This window comes from Pithys albifrons, chromosome 2, assembly GCF_047495875.1.
Source record: "Pithys albifrons albifrons isolate INPA30051 chromosome 2, PitAlb_v1, whole genome shotgun sequence".
Classification (NCBI taxonomy): Eukaryota; Metazoa; Chordata; class Aves; order Passeriformes; family Thamnophilidae; genus Pithys; species Pithys albifrons.
In genome coordinates this window covers 13,182,011-13,203,476 of record NC_092459.1, presented here as the reverse complement: position 1 = coordinate 13,203,476, position 21,466 = coordinate 13,182,011, and the positions used below count along the sequence as shown (strand labels likewise).

Sequence of the window (21,466 nt, the reverse complement as noted above, 5' to 3'; positions counted from 1 at the left end):
CTTCTTGTTTTTTTGTGTTTCTGTATGCCATAAAACAAGACCCATGGGATTTTTTTGACTGGGTGTCATCTGACCTGTGCTATAACTGAGAGCGTGTGTGCTGTCTTCTTTTTTTACATCTACAGGCCTTCTTTTTTAAACCTGCCTTTAGCAGAGGAAATGCATCAAGGTGCTGTGCTGTCCTGAGTTCACCTTGTTCAATTAGAAATGCCAGTAATTGTTCCATGTTGCAGGTGTGTCAAAGCTGTGGCTGATGAACCCCTACAAAGAATCCAGGCTGCAATACCTAGTCATTAGAAGATGGATTAAAGACAGCAAAGCTGTTAAAAGTCCAAGCTTTCTTGCCTTAATTCAGTTTTTAATGAGGCTGATGTGACGTGCTGTGACTCCGAGCTAGCTTGAGAACGCTAGAGGTGCTTACCTAATTGGGCTTCTCACTCCTTCATTCCCCTCCTAGCAGGGGACCAAGCCTGCATTGTATGTCAGCTGTGCTGGTATGAGTATTACTGAAACACAGCAAGGGGTAAGAAGAGAGATGAGACGGCTTGGAGGAGCAGAGGAGTGTACAAATAAATTTTTAAAAATTACAAGGTGGCCAGGATGGCTTCAGCTGGTGTGGTAGCATCTGTCATATCATTGATTGTGCAAAGTCTTACAGTGAGATGTGGAGGAACCCAAGAGTCTTAAAGGTTTGTGTTTTGTCTTCCTCCTTTCTGTATTTCAAGTATGACCCTTTTTCCAATACTAGAGACAATAACCAAATAGAGGAAATATGAAGGTATTTTGACAGTAAAGATGCTTGAGCGTGCAATAGCTTCATGTGCAAAAAGTATGTTTTGAGCTAACCTAGCTGTGCCTGTCTGTGGTGCAGTCTTCAACGTATATTGAATGTATGTTTGTCCATCTCTTCATAAGATCCTCAGTGTGTCACTATGTGCTTAGCCACTATGGGATACAGATCTTTTCTGAGGAGCAACTACACAGTTAACTTCTCTCTCCAAATTGCTTTTCAGTGTTGCTGTATGTCCGAAAAGAGTCAGAGGAAGTCTTTGATGCGCTAATGTTAAAGACACCGTCTCTGAAAGGCCTAATGGAAGCAGTAAGTGATGAGTTTGTTTTGTAGTCCTTGTTTCCCACGTAGAAAGAGCAAGTGTAGTCCTGGCTACCCAATCCTGACACACTGGACAGTCACAGAAGTCAGACTCTCAATTGCAGCTTGCGTCCACATATTGCAACTCTTCTGAATAGGAAGAATAAGGCTGGTTTCCTTTCAATAACATGGAAACTACCATAAGTAACATTTTAATTCATTATTAAGGGACTTCAGGAAGCTTCTCTTCTAAGCACCTTTCCCCACACCTGTGGGGTCTGGGTGTAAGAAGCCTTCCTGAAAATCCAGGTATGTCAGACTTGATGTCTGAATATTCCTCTTGTCAGAGTGGGTGTTTTAGTTAGACGAAGGAGTGATTTCCAAAATGTGTTCAGTGGCTTGGGTTTGTTTCAGTCTTTCAAAGCCTTGTTTTGGGGTCCTCTCCTCTCATTTTGTAAGCCAGTAATGCAGAGCTCTGAGTCCCAGCTTCTGTGTGTGATTGAAGACTCATATATATCTGTGTACATGTGTGAAATTGTTCTGGTACTAGACTTCCAGAACAGCCTTCCACTATTCCTGCTGCTGCAGTGCCAGGGAAATACAGAACTTAAGTTCAAGGAATGGTGTGATGTTTGGCAGGAGCTCAAAACTGATGTTTCTGTCTGTCTCTGTGACTAATGCCTCCTTGATGCTCAGAGAACAGGAGCTTTGGGGCTGTACAGGCAGGTCTTGCCATTAACTTTGGGATGTAGAGATAGTTCTGTAACCAGAATCTTTATCTCTTCCTGTCTTTAAGGCTTTGCCAGAACAGGCAGCTGGAGGTGGGGGACTAATGGAGAGAGGGATTGAAGGCTGTGAAGTCCTCCCTTACTCCATGGTCCTGAAATGAAGGCGTTCCTTTGTTGTTTCACTTGGATTTCTTAAAACAAGGAGCCAAGAGCTCACAGCTGTAGCTTGGGGAAACTCCCGCGCTTTTGCATGCCGACACAGCATATTGGTTTGGCACTGATGTTGGTGTGCTGGAGCAATTTGCCAAAGTAAACCAGGCTTAGGTTACTGACCTCCTGACTTTCTGGAGTGCAGTGAGGTGCCATGATCAGTGGCTGTGGTTTCACATGGACGTCACCTTGCTGGGTAAGGGGAATGTTTCTGATCACCTTGTGCCCTTAGCAGCAGAGAGCTTCACTCTGCTGCTATTTTCTTCCTGCACCAGCCACTGTCATGATTAGTTTTCACTTCATCCTTCTGACACTAAATTTAAAAATGGGTTTCAGTATGCTAAGAGAACAGACAGCAAAGAGAGAATGAGAGTCAGGATGTGGAGTGGGGTTTTAATGTGTTGGCTTTAGGGTGTGGGGGCAGGAGGTTGCAGTGTGAGAAGTCAGTGGCCAGGTTTCAAACATAATTAAATTTTTTTCACAGAAGTTGGCAAACTGCAGAGAAGGGACTCTCATCTGTAGGCTTACACTACAGTTCAGGATTTAGTGTTGGCTTTGCAGAGCAGATGTCTTCATTTGCAGGCTTTGATTTTTTGGGGTTTTTTTGTTCCTTTCTGTAAAATAGAAAGGGGAAGACAGTTGCCAGCAGTCTCCTTGCCTCACCAATGCTTTCTTTTGTTGTAGATATCTGACAAGTATGATGTTCCTTTTGATAAAATAGGAAAAATCTTCAAAAAATGTAAAAAAGGGTGAGTATGTACCTATGCAACAACTGCTTAAGAATGGGAACACCTTTTTTCAAACCTGTAGGCAGGTCTGCTTTATTATTCCTCATACACTGCATGTATATGAATGCCCTTTGCAGTTATGTGTGTGTGCACACAACATGTGTGCACTCCAACATCATTCACAGAGCTAAAGACTGGAAGACTATAGGAAGAGTCCTATAGAAAGATGTCTGACTTCCTGGGTAAATACAAGTCACGGAACCTCTCTGAGCTAATTGTTACTTGAACCGGAGCTGATCGTGTCAAAGGAAGATGAGTTCAGTTTGTTTAAAGACTCCCAGTGATGAAGAACCTCCTTCAACCCATGTTAAATTGTTCTGCTGGTTGTGCCAACTATATCTGCATTTGGCTACAATTACTAAGCTCTGGTTGTCTTTTTGTGGGATAAATTGAAGAGAACTTTGTTGTGGAGTGTCTGTTTCTCGCAGAGACCACACTCCACCATTTTTTTATTCTGTAGCATAAATAATTGAGTTCCTGAACATTATCCACCTCTGTCTTGCCTTTTAATTTCTTAGTAATTCTCCTGAATTTTCTCTCAAGTCTCTTTGGTGTCTCAGCTCCTTCACCAAAGCCCCTCTGGCCAGAAAATTACATTCTTCAAGGGTTGTGCTTTCATGGCAGAATTACCCCACCAGAATAGCTGCAAAAGTTTAGAATTTATTGTACCTAAACCACTGCTAAGCACAGCTCTGTGTGTGTGTGTGTGTGTGTGTGTGTGTGTGTGTGTGTGTGTGTGTGTGTGTGTACGCGCGCACACACAAACGTGCTGGTATTGACCTTTTTGGCAATGGAAGAAGAGGCCAAGTATCGGTGGTTTCTTCACAACTAGCTCCGTAGGGTTTTGTCCTGATAGTTCATAACTGTCAGGCAAACCAATTCAGAGCCCCAAGTGTGTGCAGCTTCAGAAGGATTTCTGCCAGTTCCAAGATCTTGTTCCCTCACTGGTCCAGGATCCAGATTTATCCTTTCCATTCAGACCCTGAGAAGTGTAGCTGCAAGCCTTGATGGCACTTTGGGTAAGAACAGCCAGATCTGCCATAGGAAGCAATGAGTCAGAGAGAGGTGAGCAAGGATCTTGTGTCACCCCTGGATAGTTCAGACTTTCTGAAGTTGAGGGTGCCTTTGCTGTCTTTGGTATTTAGAACTGTAATATGTCTGGTCTATTCTATTTTTCCAGAATTCTGGTCAACATGGATGATAACATTGTGAAACACTATTCTAATGAAGATACCTTCCAGTTGCAGATTGAAGAAGTTGGAGGATCTTACAAGCTCACTCTGACCGAGATCTAAGATCACAAATCCTCTGTGGATTTTAAACAAAGGTCTCAAGTGAACATTTTCCCATAATTCAATGCATTGACAAAACACTAATGACTTTCTCCAGAAGAAAGCCATGTGTTGACTTGTTCTGGGGAGCAGAGCAGTGGTTTTGCTTAATACATTTGTGTTTCTGTTCTTGCTCATGACCTTATTTGCACTTGAAATGAGCAAGCAAAGATCTGCCATTAAATGGAGAACATGTATATATTTATGCTAGTGTATAAAACACTAGTAAACAGGGAGGGGCCTTTTAGACTGGTGATACCTTATTTATCTATTCAGTGACCATGTTTGAGCCCGTTATCAGCTAATACCATTTTACTGGACTGTTTTCTGCTAGGTAGAGCTGCAAAACTACTAATTGATACTAGTAGGAGTTGCATCCAGGTTGGAGAAAAGTCATTATAATGTTTACTTGTGACCAGGGCAGACTGTTGAAATCACTTGTGTCATTTGGGGGGAATGTAAAACTGCCTTGCTTATGAAGAACTCACCTTAGTAACTGTGTGAACTCTCATCAGATGAAGCTATATTGTATATAAGTGCAATATATTTTTGAAGGTTTGTAAATGTGTACATACAAGTGATATATAATATATATAAAATATGGTGTTCTGTATATACCGTGAATATATGCAATGAAGCCCATCTAAAAGGATGCCATATACAGAAAACATATTTAAGATAAATATTTAAAAATGGACAAACCCTTAACATGCACCAAAGGTGAGCACACGTTTGTACGTTCACAGGAGGCACAAGAGACCTGCTTGTTCAACATGGATCTTCCTGTGTGGTAGTAAAAAGGTACTGGCTGTCTCCTAAACCCTCCTGCACAGCCAGGCAATGGCAATCCTGGCTTCACTTACAAACTGCCGCTTTGAAACAGCTGAGGTTTTTGTACTCTGGGAGGTAATTTGCGCCAAGTCTGAGAGTTGGATCTCAAGAGGAGCTGAGCAGATGCAGTTCCCTTGAAGTCTTACTTCTAGGGATCAGGAAGAAGGTCTCCTGGAGAGTGGATTTTTTTTCTGTAGCAGTGTACTTAAGGCTCAGCTAGATGCTGCCCACACCAGCAGCTCAGGCTGGATGAACCCATGGGCTGGTGCCAGCCTGCACAATCCTAGGATGTCAGCAACTGGAAAGCAAGGCAAGACTTTTGAGGGAGAAAGGTGGCATCTTGGCTCAGCAGGCCAGGTGTTAGTGGGGAGTAGAGCCTTCAAGCAGGTTGTGCATTCTTGGTATATGTACATTGCATAGACCTGCTTCTGAACTGGAAAGACCAAACTCTGCTGGTAGCAGGCATCCTGAGCCTAGCCCCAGCTGGGAGTGCCACACACCTCAAAAAATACTGTTCTGCACTATTTACTCATTGTGTGAATATGCTTATGAAGGAAAGGCACCCTCTGGTTAGTAGCAAGTGAGAGAGGAGCACTTAAACAGCAGCACTTTGCTCTAAGGCAAAAACCTGCATTACATGGTGAGCAGATGAACACCAGTGCTAGGTCCAGTGTCAGACCTTTTGCTTGGGATCTGGGTCATGAAAGAGGTTTTATAGTGTTTTTAGATAGCACAAAGCTGCACATGCCTCAGCTAGGACATGAAGGACAGCCTGAAAAGCCTGGAGAAATAGTCTGGAAAAGTAGGATATGATTCTACTTAGTAATTAATGATTCTACTTGATGGTTAACAAATCATAACCTGATGTTCAGCTTTGTCATGGTGCTGTTTGGAAGAGGGAGGCAAATGTCATGTTGAGTTGATCAACAGCAGCATGGTCTGCAAGAAATTGGAGATCCACCTTTTGCCCTACTTTGTGTTGCTGAGGCCTCCACTGGAGTGCAGGACCCTGCCAGCAGAGCCTGGCCCCACTGGATGTCTCAGAGAGGCCAGACCATCTGGGCCTTCAGCCAGAGCTTGTGGCTTCTGAAGAGGAAAGGCTGGATGATTTGGCTGGTGATGGGTTATGTTCAGAAGGGAAGGTTGATGGGAACAGCCTGTGAAAATGTTGACCCCATCCATGGCACGCAGTAGTAGTGAATGTAAATTGCAGAACTTCAGGTCAAGTGTTGAGGCAGTTTTCTCTAGTGAGAAGAGCAGGTTGTCCAGGGAGGTGGTGGTTTGGCATTGGAGGTCTTCAGAGCCAGGCTGGGCAAGGGTGTCTTTGTACTGTCACAGATGATTCTCCCTTGGTCCTGGAGACTAGGTGACCACTTGAAGTCCCTCCCCACCTTATTTTTTCATGATTTATATGAAATACAGTATTTTGGGTTTTGTATTCAAATCAATCCTGGTCTGGTTCATAGACCACTCCATTCCCCCCTCCTTCCTTCTCCTCCTCCATTGATGGGCCCCAGCAGAGGGTTGATGATGCTCTGGGTGCCACGTACTCCCCTCTTTGCTCTGTGGCTGGAGTTGAGCAAACTCCGCATGGATGCATTTATAACTGGGCATGTGGACGGTACCCGTGGGCTCAAAGGAGAGAGGCTGATAATGCAGCACGACACTGAAGAGACTTGGCCAACACATGCCACCCCATACAGGAATCCACCACCTGCAGAGCAGCCACGGGACTCGTACCCAGCCAACACCAACCTGCCGCTTGGGCTTCCCTTCATCAGTCACGGGAATAATGTTACTATGGCAAGGGAATTTTTTTTTAAACCTGATATATAGAATACATATATATTTACACATTTTTATTGAAAATGGAAATTTTATTACAGAAACTTGGTCTAGGGTCAGGGAAGTAGATTTAGAGTCTCCATAGAGGTAAGATTGACATGAATGTTATTTCTTTTTACTGCTTAATGAAGTATGTGAACTAAATCTGACGATTGTTTTCCACTATAAGGTATTCTGGGACACGGGTCTTAAAACAGTAGCAGCAATGTCATGTATGTTTTATGAAACTGATTTTTTTGTTTTGCCTGCTGTTTTTTAATTGAAAATGTATTTTAAACCAAGCTATTAAATTTTTTTATGTTCATTTCTAATGATGAGTCTTTTATATAACAAACACATCTGCTCTTATCCCTTTTTCCTTTGACAGAGAATCTAAAACCCCAGTGATGATATCTTAGTGTTTCTTTGCAAAAAAAAAAAAATCCCAGCATTGGCCTTGCTGTTATTGCCCTATAAGAAATGGTCAGTCCCATTCTCACTCCCTGCTTTATTTCAACACACTGTTTTCCATGTGCGGAAGCTGTGCAGCATTTTGTTTCCATAGGACCCTTTGTCAGGAAAGCAAAGCATCCATTGGTAAGCTCAGGTGTGCAGGGAGTTGGTGATGCCTGATGGCCGCTGCTGGAGAGGTATTGCCACCTTCTGAGATGTCTGTTGGGCCCTGTGCAGCTGTGGATGGGCTCTGCCATCTCTGCAGATGTGCAGGGGGAGGTGTGGGCTCACAGTGGTGCCAGCAGCTGTCCCTGGCTGTCAGTCCACGAGGCTTCATGTAACTTCCAGCCCACAATTGCTACAAGGAGTAGTGGATGTCTTTCCAGGAGGAACTGCTCCTAATGGGCACTTCCTGGGTGGTGTGGGGACCACTGGTGAAGCTGCAGAGACTGACTTTCCCAAGCTGAAAACAAAATTCATACTAGCATCTCCAGGATAACCCTACTGTTATGGTGTTTGAAGGGATGTTCATCTCTTTTTCCCTGTCAGAAGATGTCTCAACAAGCTTTCGTAGCTGGCTTCCCAGCAGCGGTTGTAGGGTGCTGTCCTGAGGCAGATTCTGTGCCAGCACCTTCCCAGACACTGGGCTTGCATCCACATGCCCAGGGCTGGGTGGGGAGCAGTGTGGGTGGCAGAAGATTTCTAGGGTAGGAAAAGGCCAGTAAAACTTTTATTTATTTCCTTATTTATTTGTAGTTCTTGTGCGGACTGAGCTTGCTAAGTTTGTGTTCCAGATGTAGGAACCTGCTGCAGTGTGTCATCTGGTGAGTCATGGTGTGCCTTGGGTGATGCACAAGTTCTGGGCCATGTCCTGTGTCTTTTCCACCTGAGTTGGTGCTCACTGAAAGACTGAATGGGGTTTTCCACCAGTACAGCTCGCGTGTGGCATGGTGGCATCTCACAGCAAACCTCAGCATGAGGCTGGATGTGCTGCAGGGCCAACTGAAACGGCTGCTACCCTCTCCCCTGGGCGTGTGATACCATCATTGCCCTCAGCCTTTATGTGGTGTGCACATGTATGTCTGCACCACCCCCACCTTCTCCTCTTGACACACTGTCAGCTCTTTTCTATTCAAGTGAGTTTAAAGGAAGCGAAGATGAGTCCCCAAAGATGCTGCTTTGAACTCCCAAGGCAGGCAGACTTACATGGAGATCTGTGCTTCTTTCCTGGAGTGTTACTTGGGGCTCTAATATTGCAAACATTTGGTTAAGATTTTAAAATCTGACTTTTCTTATGGGAGAGCCTAATTCTGCATTAGTCTCCAGCTTTTTGAGGAAGCTTTTATCTATTAATTGCAAAATCTTTTTCTCAGAGGTTTGCAAGAGCATGGAACCTAGATGGTCATCTATTTGGTTTGTTTGTACTTTATTTGACTTATTATTAAATCATTATATATTAAGCAATATTTAGGCAATACCTCAATTAGATGAATTGGTCCAATATATGAGTACTTAGACTTGTTTTGCTGTTTGTCCTCGGACTGCCTTACCTTACCATTGTGCTCTTCATGGGGCATCCTTGCACCATTCACAGGACTGTATTTTGGCTTTTTCTCTTTTTTTCCCTGCGATATTTCAGTAGCTGCTGTGGCATTGCAGGTTTTTTGGCACATCTTGCAGTTTCCTGTTTGTTCAGGGCAGTGCTCCACTGCCCCATGGATCTATTTGCCTGCACGCACAGCTCATGGGATGGCTGGTGCACCTGCTGGTTCGAGCATTATTTATTTTGCCATTTCTCCAGAATGGTCATCCTGCAGGCTGCAGCTGAACATGCAAATACCAGCTGATGACCAGCGTCAGCAACACTGAACTTGTGTGGCCCTGCTGCAGCGCCGGTCATCTTGGGCAGCATCCCGTGCCTGGCACTGGCCTGTGTCAGTCACTACCACCAGGCAGAGGAAAGGTGCATGACTGAGCCTGCCAGCAGCTCTGAAGAGTGGAATCACAGTGGAAAACTGTATCTCATGGGAATTTGATACCTGGAGATAGAGACAGCCCTGGGCTCATAGATTGATGGCAGCGAGGGGTGATGGAACGTGCTGTGTGGGTGGCTGCTGCCAGCAGGCTGGAAAAGTCACTGTAAATAGGAGTGAAATTTGGAGATGGGTGGCATGACATGGGCAGAGGCAGGTGAATAGAATCCTATGGTTCCCTGCAGCAGGGAAATCAAGTCCTATGTTTCGTCAGTGCCTCGCAGGTGAGGAGAGCTGGGTGGAGCCCCAGCTGGGCAGCACTGACCCTGCCAAACTGTTGAATCTTCATCCCCAGATTCTGAGCTCAGTGGTTTGGGGCAAAGAGGTTGCAGTCCTGCTGCCACTTCCCAGGAGTTTGGATTGAGCCAACTTGCCTGCTCCAGCCTTTGGCATGTGCCCAGGCAGACCCAGTCCCCTGCCTGGAGAGATGTGTTGACTGGAGCAGCTGCTGGTCACAGGGACTGCTCTAGAATCAATGCTCAGCCCTACCTGGGGGTGACAGGTGCCTGGGATCAGGGCACAGGAGTGCAGGAATGGGCAGTAACACAGTGGGCAGCTCTGCAGGTCATCTCCCTGCAATCTCTGCTCCTTCCCGCTTGAAATGCTTTGACCAGCACTAGCCAAGGGCTTTTGAGAGGCAGCAGTGCTGGGTCCCCCATCTTTTGGGTGTCCCAAAGGGCCCTAAACCAACCCTTTCTCTCCCACTTGCTTCTGCTCTGTGTGCTTAAAAAAGAGCCCAGGCTCCAGGGAAGAGGCTGGTTGAGACTTGTTGCCTACAAAGCCCCAGGTCAGGGTAATGCGTGAGACTAAAGGAGATAGTTATAAAATCAGTGATGCCAAGCCTAAAAAAGTCTGTTGCTGCTTAAATCACCTCTTGCTGTGCTATGTGGCCATTCCAAAATGAGCTGGCACCTCTTGGCAGTCCTGTTCAGAGCTTTGCCTGTAAGTGACCCCCACCCCAGCCCAGCCTTGGCAGGGGTGGGGGGATGTTGCCTGTGGCAGTTCAGGCTCAGCAGGGTGATGGTTTTGATGACAGAAGGGCCCAAATCCATCACACCTCTGTAGAAACATACCTTGTCCCTGCTCATCTGTATGTGCTGTGGGGTCAGGGACCACAACAGGGCCCCATCTGAGGCCAGCAGCACACCCAAGAGCCCATGCTGACTTTCATGGCTTTTTAAAAGGAAAATTTTAAGCCTTCCTCCAGGAACTGCAGAGGAAATTTGAAATACGCCTTAAGAGGAAGAAAAATAATGATGGTTTTGACCCTAAATCACTCTTCTTTGCCTTTTTTTTTTCTCTTCAGGTCCATCTTTCAATTCTTAAGTGCTTGGGGTTAACGATGCTCAACACCATCAAATTGTGCTATATTTAATTCCTTGGCAGAATTTCCCTCCCATTGCCCTGTTTTGAAAACCTCCTTTCTCTGATCCTGAGGGTTTTCTTCACGCTGCATTACATCTATCCATTACCCTGCTGTTATTTTGCTCCAAAGGTACATCTTGAGGCTTTTATGAAGCATATTTGAGCTCCCTGGTGACAGCACTCAGGCAGATGTAATACAGCATGACAGACCATGTGAATGCCATAAAATGCAGAGATAGCAGGTGGAAATCTGGCCAGGGGGGACCTGCCTGGCTGCAGCAGCACTGGGATGTCATCCCCTGATGAAGGAAGGAGGACCTGACCTGAGCTGAGGCAAAAAATAAGGAGTCAGCTGGGCAAGCCTGGCACTGAATGGAAGCCCAAACCTTCAGGTTAAGGTATTCAGGCAGGGCATTCATAGCTCAGCTTACTTCAGCCAATCACTCGGGAGAAAAGGAGGGGTGGTGCTTGTGGAGCAGAAGGATCTGTGGCCAGGGCTCAGCCATGAGGCTGGAAATCAGTGGGTGCATGGGAAAGGTTTTGGGGTAAAAGCAGTGTTTCTCTCCAGTCCATGGCCTTTCCCATTCAGCAGAACTGTGAAAGTTCAGCCTCAAATTGCTCTTCACATGGTTGGGGTTCGAAGGAATGTCCCAAGGACATCTGGTCCAACCTCTTTGCTCAAGCAGGGCCACACACAGCCCAGCACCCTTTCCATATGGCTTTGGAATATTCCCAAGGACAGAGACTCCACAGCTTCCCTGGGCAACCTGTGCCAGGGCTGGGTCACCCTCACAGTGGACAAGTATTTCCTGGTGTTCAGAAACATCAGATGTTTCCAGTTTGTGCTTTTTGTCTTGTGAAGGTATGTGGTGGGTCTCCTGAAGGAAATGGTACCAAGAGATCGGAGAGATGAAGTGGTGACTTTTGGCTGCTTCAGCTGAGCTGCAGCCATGGAGAAAAGAGGCATAGCAGCCGAAAGTGGTGCGTGCAGCTGGGGGTATCCCTGGCCAACCCCTACCCCTTGGAAAAGCACTGCAAGGCATGGCACCAGCTCATTTCTCTTCTCTGTCGGCACCATGGAAGAATGCCCAAGAGGAAAGAAATTAAGCGTAAACAGCATTGCCTGTATTCATGAAGGGAAAATAGCACAGCTTCGAACCAGAAGAGCTGCAGCCCAGAACTGGAATCTGAGTTTATTTCACATTAGTCATCTTGTTGCACCTCTTAACATCCTGAAGAACTGCAGTGGTGGAGAGGAAGGGCACACCCAAAGCTGATGTAAGGATTTACACATGCTGGGCAAAAAAAATGAAGACTCGTCCTTTTCATATAAATAACGTAAAACTAAGTGGGAAAGTGCCTTTGAAGGGAGGCATTAGGATCTCCACTGTGCAGAGGGAGTAAGTCCAGGCAAGCACCAGTTATGATGAAAAGCATCAAGCTATGTTCAGCAGCCCAGCCTGGTGGGATACTTTATCCAAACAAAAAGCAGGGTCTGCTCTGCTTCTGAGCGAGTGTGTGGAGTTGACTGAGTCATATATGACCAGCAAAACTGCCAAGGAAGTATCACAACAGCAGGAATTGCAGTTTTCCCTCTCTGTAGCTGGAGCGGGGATGAAATGTGGGCATCACTGGGTAAGATACCTCCTCTCCCTGCTTAGGCAAAAGGATTTAAAATGTTAAGCAACTCAGTTGCTACTGACTTTCCCCCTAAACCTCCAAAGGCTCAGAAGAACATAAGTGTCTTTCTTATTTATTTAGTTCTTAGTGGAAAATGTATTCGTCAGTCAGTAGTAAAATCCTGTACTTGACTATGTCCTTTTAACATATAGAGGAAGGGTACTCAGGGTATATAATTATTAGTGGCATAGTGAGTTAAAGCACTGGGTAGGGAAATTACCTTTGCAAGCAATCTCCTCAGCTCCTTTTCTTTGGCTGTCACTTACTAGGGACGTATCCTTGTCCCTGGCTTTGCTGTCTGTCTCTGGCCCTCCAGCAGAAATATGTGGCATTGGAGAGGGACACAGAAACCCTGTCACGCATGAGGGAGCATGGGCTGACTCAGCTGGAGACAACGTGCTTTTAAGTGCATCACTGTTGTGCCCATCCAGCAGCATCTGGGGAGGCAAAGGAAGGTGTCAGGTGAGCGTGGATGGAGACCTGCAACAAGGAGCAGAGATGGAAGGGGGCACAGCACAGCCCAAGAAAACTGTGAGAAAGTGATGTTATAGCCACAGTGGTTGGTTGGGAGTTTATTTATAAACTGATGGGTTAGCAATCCTGTCTCTGTTGGGATGTGTGTAGTGTGACAGCTAGCTGTCATGGGGAGGATTTTATACAGCAAAATCCACAGTGGCACTCACTCTGACATAATTTCAGACATTTATGTTGTTACAGGAAGCAGTAAGCAAAGCTGAGTATGCAGAACAGGGGTACCTCAGCTTTTGTCTCTTGCTTATCTACGCCTGCAGACCCTGTGCATCTGTGAGCTGCCAGGTGAGGTGGACTATGCTCCACTGTGCTGTTGGCCACACAGCCAGGTTCTTCACCCCCAGCTAGAACACATCTGGAGGAAGGTAGGGCTGAGTATTGGTGTCCATGAGGACATCCATGTGCAGCAGTAGAGTCATGTTTGGTGCCCAGGTCAGTCCCTTGAAGGTGGCTGTCTCATCTATCCCCTTCTCTTTCACACAAACTCTGTGCTTACTTCTGTCCAAAGTTGCTCTGGCTAATCTCCTGCCCCTCCTCAGCCCTTTTATCTGTCTGATTTTCAGTGATGCTCATTAACTGCAACCCAAGATAGTTATATTTTTACAGAGATGTTCCTTTTTCTGAATATTTTGCCAGAAAAGGGCCAAGAAGGGAGAAGTTCGTTCTTCAGGGCTGGGAGACACAAGCAGCTCCAGGGAAGAGGAGGAGGGGAAGCTGCAGAATGGACTATGTGGACCAGAGATATGTGAGTGATTAATTTCCCAGGAAGTGCAGGGTCATGAGTCATCCCAAAGCTGGTAGGGGAGCAGGGATATAGATAAAGCACTAGCCCAGAAGTTATATGGACTCTTATTTTAAGGGTCTGATTAGAGACATGAGCTCAAGTGGCAGCAACCTTTCATCCAACAGCCAGGATGTCTTGGCCCTTCCCAGGCACATAAGAACACCCAGAAAGGGGTGTTGGGGTGAGCTTTTGAAGGTGCTCAGTAGTGTCTCACATTATCAAACATGATGGGGTACAGGGGTCGTGCATCTGAACTATGCAGAGAGCCCCTCTCACATAAGCCAGGTAATCAAGAAGCAGTGTGAAGAATGGAAAGGAGTGCTAGGATCTTAAACAAACCCCACCTGGTGTAAAAGAATATGACCCTTAGTGAGCTGCCCACAGCAGCCAAACAGTAAGACCAAAATGACCAGCTCTTCTGACCACACACGAACCTTGGCCAAGAGCCAGTGAAAACTGAACACATATGACAAGACAGGTGGATGCCTGTGATCAGCCAAAATCCCCAGCACCACCTACAGACCTCCCTTGGGCTTTTCAGCACTCTGTGCTCGGTGCTGCACAAGTACTCAGGTGCACGTAGACAACATCCCAGAGGAGATGCCAGTGTTGGTGCTGGAGGAGTTATTGCTAACGCTGTGTGTGGGCCACTGCTCCCTCTGTGGGGCCAGTCACCCCCAGCTGGGAATGACATCCGATAGTCCAGAAGTCAGCCTCTGGTAGCACAGGTTGTCTTCCCAGCACCTGAGTGCCGCACGAAAATGCTCCAGTTGTTAACATGTGCAAGATGATTCAAGATGAGACACATATTTGCACACAGGCTTGGTACCTGTCCCAGCAAGTCCTGAGATGACCAAAAGAGGGGAACATCCATCAGCATTGCTAATGCTTTAATATACTGTGTGTCAGAAAACATGTGTGGGCCTAGCTAACAGTAATACTGAGGTCAAGAGAACAGTGAAAACAATGAAGACATCCACTTAAGCAGAACAATAAATACATAGCATGTAATTTTAATTTTTGCTGGTATTTGAATCCATCTCCTGGTGCCACTAAAATAGGATCAGGGCACGAATAGCAGTAGAAAAACCAGATGGTGCACTCAAGCGAGCAGATGGTGTACTGGCATGTCATACTTATTACTGTCATTTTATTATTTCTATTACAATGGATCTGTGGACAGTCCACACCTGTAATCAATATTGGTGGATTGGATCTTTTTTAATTCAATAAACGCTATGTTGCACATACTTTGTAACAAGTGATTTCGCCCTGTAGTACTGCTGGGTCTCATAGAGTGTTTGATGCAGTCAGTATTTTTTCAATATTTTTGAGAGTGAAAAAAAAATTGGCAACGTGTGTTTATTCTATAAGCACTCCAGGTCCAAAACAGTGTGGGAAATAGTTTCGGTGTCTCTTCTCTTAAAGCCTTTCCTTTTGTTGTAACCTGGCTACAGAAACATATGCTGTGCTGGCTGCTTAGCCACTCCTTCGATGCTTATCCACACACCAAAATCTCAGTCTGTTTCTGAAAGTGCATATGAAAGACGCAGGCAAGGAAGAATTTGACTTTTGACTCAAACCGGTTGGGGCTGGCACGTGAGGACCGTGGGGTTTGTCCTCCCTTTGGGCAAAGGCTGCTGTGTCACAGCCTGTCCCTGCCAGCAGACACGTAGGACTGGTGGGGGGGAGGGGGGGGATTTGCTGTGCTATCCGATAGCCTACAATGATAAATGAGATGTCCCCTTGGGCAGCTGGCCCACATGCAGCGTGACAGGGAGGGGGACGGCACGTCTGCACTCCCTTCCCCCTGACACGCTGTCCAGCACGAAGCGTGTCCCGCCAGCTCCGCGATGCTGCCGGGCACGGCCCGGGCAGGAGCAGCAAGGGCTGCGTGGTCTGTACGGCTGTACCCGCTCGCTCGATGGGAAACAGGCAATCCCTCACACACACACACACACAATGTCAGCTGGGCCAATGTCTGTGTAAAAGCCCATGGATTTATCATCGCTTTTGCTTTCAGAAGTTATGCTTCCAAGACATATTCCTTGTTGGTCTGTCTGCTTTCTTTTATTCTCTTTTTTCTTCCCACCTCTCTTCTTCATAGTTATCCCTTATATCCCTTTCCCAGCGCTATTCTTCACAAATACTCTGTATATAACTCTTTGACTATAAATGCCTTCTGTATCTTTGCTGTTCCCACTGAGGTCAGTGCATTCGTCCCCTGGGATGAATGCCTCCAGTCCTGCTCCTGCGCTTGTCCGAAGGCTGCTGCAGCCGTTTCCATCAGCTGGTGACAGACATCACGTGGCAGAGCTCCTTAGTTTCCTCCGTGGTGGGGAGTTTCTCCTTTGCTGCACTCAGTCAAGCGAGCATGTTTTGGGACGATCTGGGTTTGTGGCAGCTCTGACAGCTCTGACCTTCACAACAGAGGAGGGAGAGGGGACAGAGATGCATCCTCACACAGGTTCACAATCTTTCATTTCTTCCCATGCATCTTCTCACATTCCCTGCACAGGACTCTGATTGTAATTTTATTTATTTATTTAATCTCTTCCTATTTGCTAGGCTCTATGTGTTTGCTACAGTAGCCTACTGCTGTATTCAGCAGACCAGATGCTGCTGCCAAATTGCACGAACTGCAGAGCTGCACCCCAGACAACTGCTTTGGTCTATTTTTAACTGCTGGTAAATATTAGAGAAACTGTCTGAGCTGGTAATGTTCTCCCTCCATTCTCTTTTGAGTTGTTTATGGCATAATTAGCTGCAAAAAGGGAATGGGGAGAGCTGCCTGCATGACCTTTTGTTTTCAGTCTACAGTATTAAATATTTTCCCTCCTACTCACACACATTTGATTCTTTCTTGTCATCTCAGCTCAAAGGATAAGATAACCAGAGCAGAGCCTTCTCAACCCTTCACTGAAGCCTCTTCCATCTGCTTCTTCTTAGGTCGGAACAAAGACATCGTCTATCTCCAACAAAGAAGTCTTTCCTTTGAAGTGTTTGCCAACAGTCTGAGTTAAACAGACCTTTATAAAATCAAATGGTCCCCAGAGAGCCCAACACAGAGGATACCAGAGCAGCAGCAGCACTGGAGGGGCAGGATGGTGCAGGGTGGTTCTGCTGGGATGGGGACCACACTGTCACAGCCAGGCAGGGCAGGGACACCAGCATCGTCCAGACACCGACATGGCTAGGCTCATCTGAGCAATTTGGAAGGAATACTGAGGATATCTGGGCCTTGTTCCAGGTTACTAGCTTTAGGAGGGAAACCACAGACACCATGGATCATCCCAATGAGCTCACTTGTGCATTGCTCAGGAAGCTGTGCTGCTGGTTGAAACCTATGGGGAAGTCAGTGGGTGTAGGCATAAGTACAAAGAAGCAGGATAATGTTACCTGTTTTATTATTCACTCTGGTGCAGCCTCAGGAAGGGAAAGAGAGCGGGGGAGAATTAAGACTGGGAAGGGGAGGAAAAGATCTAGGCTGGAGGTTCAGGCTCCATGGGGTTCAGACTTGTGCTCTGCCATGGACATCCGATGTAAGGATGAAGGTGCCTTTCCTTATCTAACACTGCCTCAGCTAACAGGAACAGAACAAGGCAGACCAGGTGATTTTGGTAAGAGTTAAGAGGATTTATTTTAAAAGCTTTAGTTGCCATTTTTAGGTCAGCAAGGGAAACATAATGAAACACATTTTTCCTATAGCACAAGTCAGAGTACAGACGTGTAACATCACTTCTTTTAACTAATCTTGCATCCATGAGCTTCCGTGCCTGGTAAAGTTATGAGGACGATTATTCTGGGAGGTATTGAAAAACACCTGAAAGACAACACTGTCATCGGTCACAGCCAGCACAGCTTCATGAGAATAAAGTCCTGCTTATCAAACCTGATTTCCTTTTATGAGGAGGTAACCTACCTGGTAGATCAAGGGAAGCCAGTTGATATCATCTTTTTGGATTTCAGTAAAGCTTTTGATACTGTCCCTCACAGGATCCTTCTGGAAAAAAGGTCCATCCCACAGCTGGATAAACACATCATGTGCTGGGTGAGCAATTGGCTCACGGACCACAAAGGGTAATAGTGAGTGGGGTGACATCAGACTAGTGACCTGTCACTAGTGGGGTTCCACAGGGATCCATCTTAAGCCCTGTGCTGTTCAACATCTTCATAAATGACTTTGATGCAGGACTAGAAGGGATACTAAGTGTAGGAAGATGCTGAAATGAATTCCAAAACCAGCACTGGACAAACACCTTAACTCAGAGACTCAGTTGAAGTTTTAAAAAGCAGTTTCTGGTTCTGTTACTCTGCCTGCGTTTCAGTTGTGATGGATCGTTGTCCGCACCCTGCCAGTTCTCTTTGTGTCGCCCAGAGGCCTTTTGTTCTGTTGATGGGTCAGCTATTGGGCACTGTTCGTCCGCACCCAGGAGCTCTGGTAAGATCTCCTTGGCCCTTCTCCCCTTTCTCTTCTGTTATCCCTCGTGGCTGGGGTGGGGGGCCAGGCCAGGGCCCCAGCCAGCCCTGCCCCTGTCCCAGTTCTATTGGTTAAGGGACCTTTGACCCTGCCTTTTCCTCAGTTTTCACCCAATCCTGCCAAACCTGGGGACTGCCCCCAGGACTGGATATTACTTCGTGGTTTTTTGATTAAACAGATGATTCTCTGCCTTGCAACTGCTTGGAACTCTTTGTCTCTCCCTCTCTTCTCTGCCCCCATGGAACAAAGGGGATAGCAGGGAAACCCTTCTCCCTTTCCCTCCACGCCGCATAGAAGAGTCGCTTTTTTCTTTAAAAACCTCTAACTAAGCAAGTTTGCAGATGACACAAAACTGGGAGGAGCTGTTGACTCCTTTGAAGGCAGGGAGGTGCTGCAGAGAGACCTTGACAAATAAGAGGGCTGGGCAATCACCAACCACATGAAGTACAACAAGGGGAAGTGCCATATTCTGCACCCAGGATGGGGCAATTCTGCCTGTCATACAGACTGGGGAATGAGATGCTGGAAAGCATTGTCATGGAAAGGGACCTGGAGGTCTTGGTCGATGGCAAGGTGAATATGAGTCAGCAGTGCCCTGGCAGCCAGGAGGCCTAGCTGTGTCCTGGGGGGCATCAGGCAAAGGATCACCAGCCAGTCGAGGGAGGGGATTGTCCCACTCTGCTCTGCTCTGGGGCAGCCTCACCTTGAATATTGTGTGCAGTTTTGGGCACCATGATATAAGAAAGATATGAAGCTCTCAGAGAGAATCCCAAGAAGGGAAATGAAGGTGGTGAAACCATATGAGGAACAGCTGAAATCACTTGGTCTGTTCAGTCTGGAGAAGAGGAGACTGAGGGGAGACCTCATTGCAGTTACAAGTTCCTCATGAGGGGAAGAGGGGGGGCAGACATTTATCTCTTCTCTGTGGTGATCAGTGACAAAACCCAAAGGAATGGTCTGAAGTTGTGTCAGGGGAGGTTTAGGTTGGACATTAGAAAAAGGTTCTTTATCCAGAGGGTGTTTGGGCACTGGAACAGGCTCCCCAGGGAAGTGGTCACAGCACAAGTCTGACAGAGTTCAAGAAGCATTTGGAGAACACTCTTGGGCACATGGCGTGAGCTTTTGGGGATAGTCCTGCACAGGGCCAGGAGGTAGACTTGATGATACTTGTGGGCCCCTTCCAACTCCACACATTCTGTGACTCTGTGATTCTGTGAGGACTCCCAGGGGACTTGGAACATGTTGGCAGACTCTGTGGTACATGACATGGGAAAACATCCTGCTGGGAGTTGGGAAGAGAAGTGATCCACTCTGCTTCCCTGCAACTGCTTCTTCCCTGGCAAGGTTGCTGTGCTGCCTTCAGATGCTACTACTCAATTAAAATGCTGTGCTGTCAGTGACTAAGGCTGTGCTCTGAGCAGAAACCGCACCTGTTACAACAAGAAGCAAAGAGACAAACACAGGTCACTTCTCAACTGCAGTGGAACTGGAGAACGTGCAAAATAGAATGGCACAGTATTTTCCTGGTTTTACAATTCCCTAAAAGTTTTCCTTGAAATGGGTCTATGTGGTCGGCTCTGGTTTGACAAGGAACTGCTAGTGGTTTATGGGAGAGGCACAAACCCTGTGTCCTCATTGAGTTTTTTAATCACTAACAGCATTTCCCCCAAATTTGTTTCATTCCATGTCACACAACAGAGTCCCTTTTGTGAACACAACTCTTTGGAGCTCGATTTGCAGTTTCAATTATCACCATTTTCCTTACCATCATACAGCAGAGGCTGGGGCTCGAACACAGTAGGTACCACACAAATAGTGTGAGAAAGCTGCTGGTAACCTACACACAGCATGAGGTGCCAGCCAGGGAGATACTTTCATTTTGGTGTTTGATGGGCTAGGAAGTGGTTGCACTGGGAAAGCTGAAGTACATGAAATGTGGACTACTAGAGGCCAGTGTTGTAGTTTGGAATTATTATGTAAATTCTCTCCCCGCCACTAACTACCCATGCCATTAGTTAACAAAAGAAGTAGTTAACTGCTACCATCTTCTTCTTGATAGCTTGGGTGGGGGCAGGCTGTCTCTTTTTTTGGGGGGGGACATTTTTCCATTTTTTAGCTCGGCTGAACGAAGGAGCGGGGTGTGTGTGCTGCTGAGGAAGGAAGCTTTTTCTCCTGCTCCTCGTTGCTATTGGCTGCTGCTGCTGCTTCTTGGTGAGCTAGTTCCTTTCTCCTTGCCACGGCTGTTCTCCTTGTTCCTGCATTTGGGGTCCTGGTCTCTGCTCCAGTCTCACCACCACTTGCAGCATCATGGCCTGCCCGCCCCAGCTGGGGCAGCGACCCGGGAGAGAGAAGTTCAGCTGCTTTCCAGGACACGCGGCGGTTCTCCGCTTCCAGTTTTCCTTCTTCGTTTGGGACAACGGACACAGAGGGAGAGACAGAATTCATCTGGGAGCTCACCCTCCAGACAGCCGGGCTGTGACACAGACACTGCCCATAAGTATAACTTTTCTCCAGGAGGAAACCTGCTGGTTTGGGGGTTTTTTGTTGTTTTTTTTTCTTGTGGTGTTGGGGAAGTGGTTTGCTCTGGTCTGTTTACAGTTATATCTATACCTACCTATATATATATATATATATATATATATACACACACACACACACACACAGAGATATATATATATATATATGAGTTAAGAACAGTTATCCTTCTTGTATCCATTGTGTGATTAAAGTTCCTTTTCTTAAATTCGATAAAGAGTGGCGTGATTATTGTGGAGGAAACCCCCTCTTCCGCTTGTGGGTAAACATTTTGGTTTTTTTCCCCTCAAACCAAGACAGTTCAGTACAATGGAGCTTTGGAAACTAATTGGACAGCAGGGAAGGATGGTGATTCAGAAGAGCTGTAATGGAAAAGATAAACTTCAGTGGCCAAGTGAAGCTGACAGCAAAAGGAGTGGGGAGATTCAAGATGGTCCTTCCCACGTCCTCCACACAGACACTGAGGATGTCACATCTTGAGAAACTGGGGAAGGAATAAGTAGAGATAATTGAGCAGGATAAGATGCTTTTTGCTGTGCACATTCTCTGTCAGGGAGACACTTGGGGGTGCAGGGCAGGGAAAGTGCTGGCATGACCAGCAGCCAAGAGAGGCTTGCAGGACCCCAGGTCTGTCCTGTCCCAGGGGACAAAGCTCTGCCCCATCCCAGGGTACCCAGGTCAGCCCCATCCCAGGCTCTGCAGGAGCAGTGCTGCCCTGTCTGTGGCCGGTGTCCCACTGGGTCGGTGTCCCACTGCCAGCACTCAGTGCTGCACTCAGTGCTGCCTGTACAACCACAGCACAG

The 21,466-nt window shown here is 46.6% G+C and overlaps 1 protein-coding gene across 3 annotated transcripts in view; it reads left to right on the top strand.

Moving 5' to 3' along the window:
• GRHL1 (grainyhead like transcription factor 1) overlaps positions 1 to 7,127 on the top strand; it is a 41,832-nt gene extending 34,705 nt beyond the window's left edge. For all 3 annotated transcript variants that reach the window (XM_071548353.1, XM_071548352.1, XM_071548351.1), the window contains exons 14-16: positions 1,014 to 1,099; positions 2,713 to 2,777; positions 3,997 to 7,127. In XM_071548353.1, coding sequence (XP_071404454.1) covers positions 1,014 to 1,099; positions 2,713 to 2,777; positions 3,997 to 4,111 — 266 coding nt within the window. In that variant the 3' untranslated portion in view covers positions 4,112 to 7,127. The remainder of the gene's footprint in view (positions 1 to 1,013; positions 1,100 to 2,712; positions 2,778 to 3,996) is intronic.
• Positions 7,128 to 21,466: the final 14,339 nt, after the last annotated feature.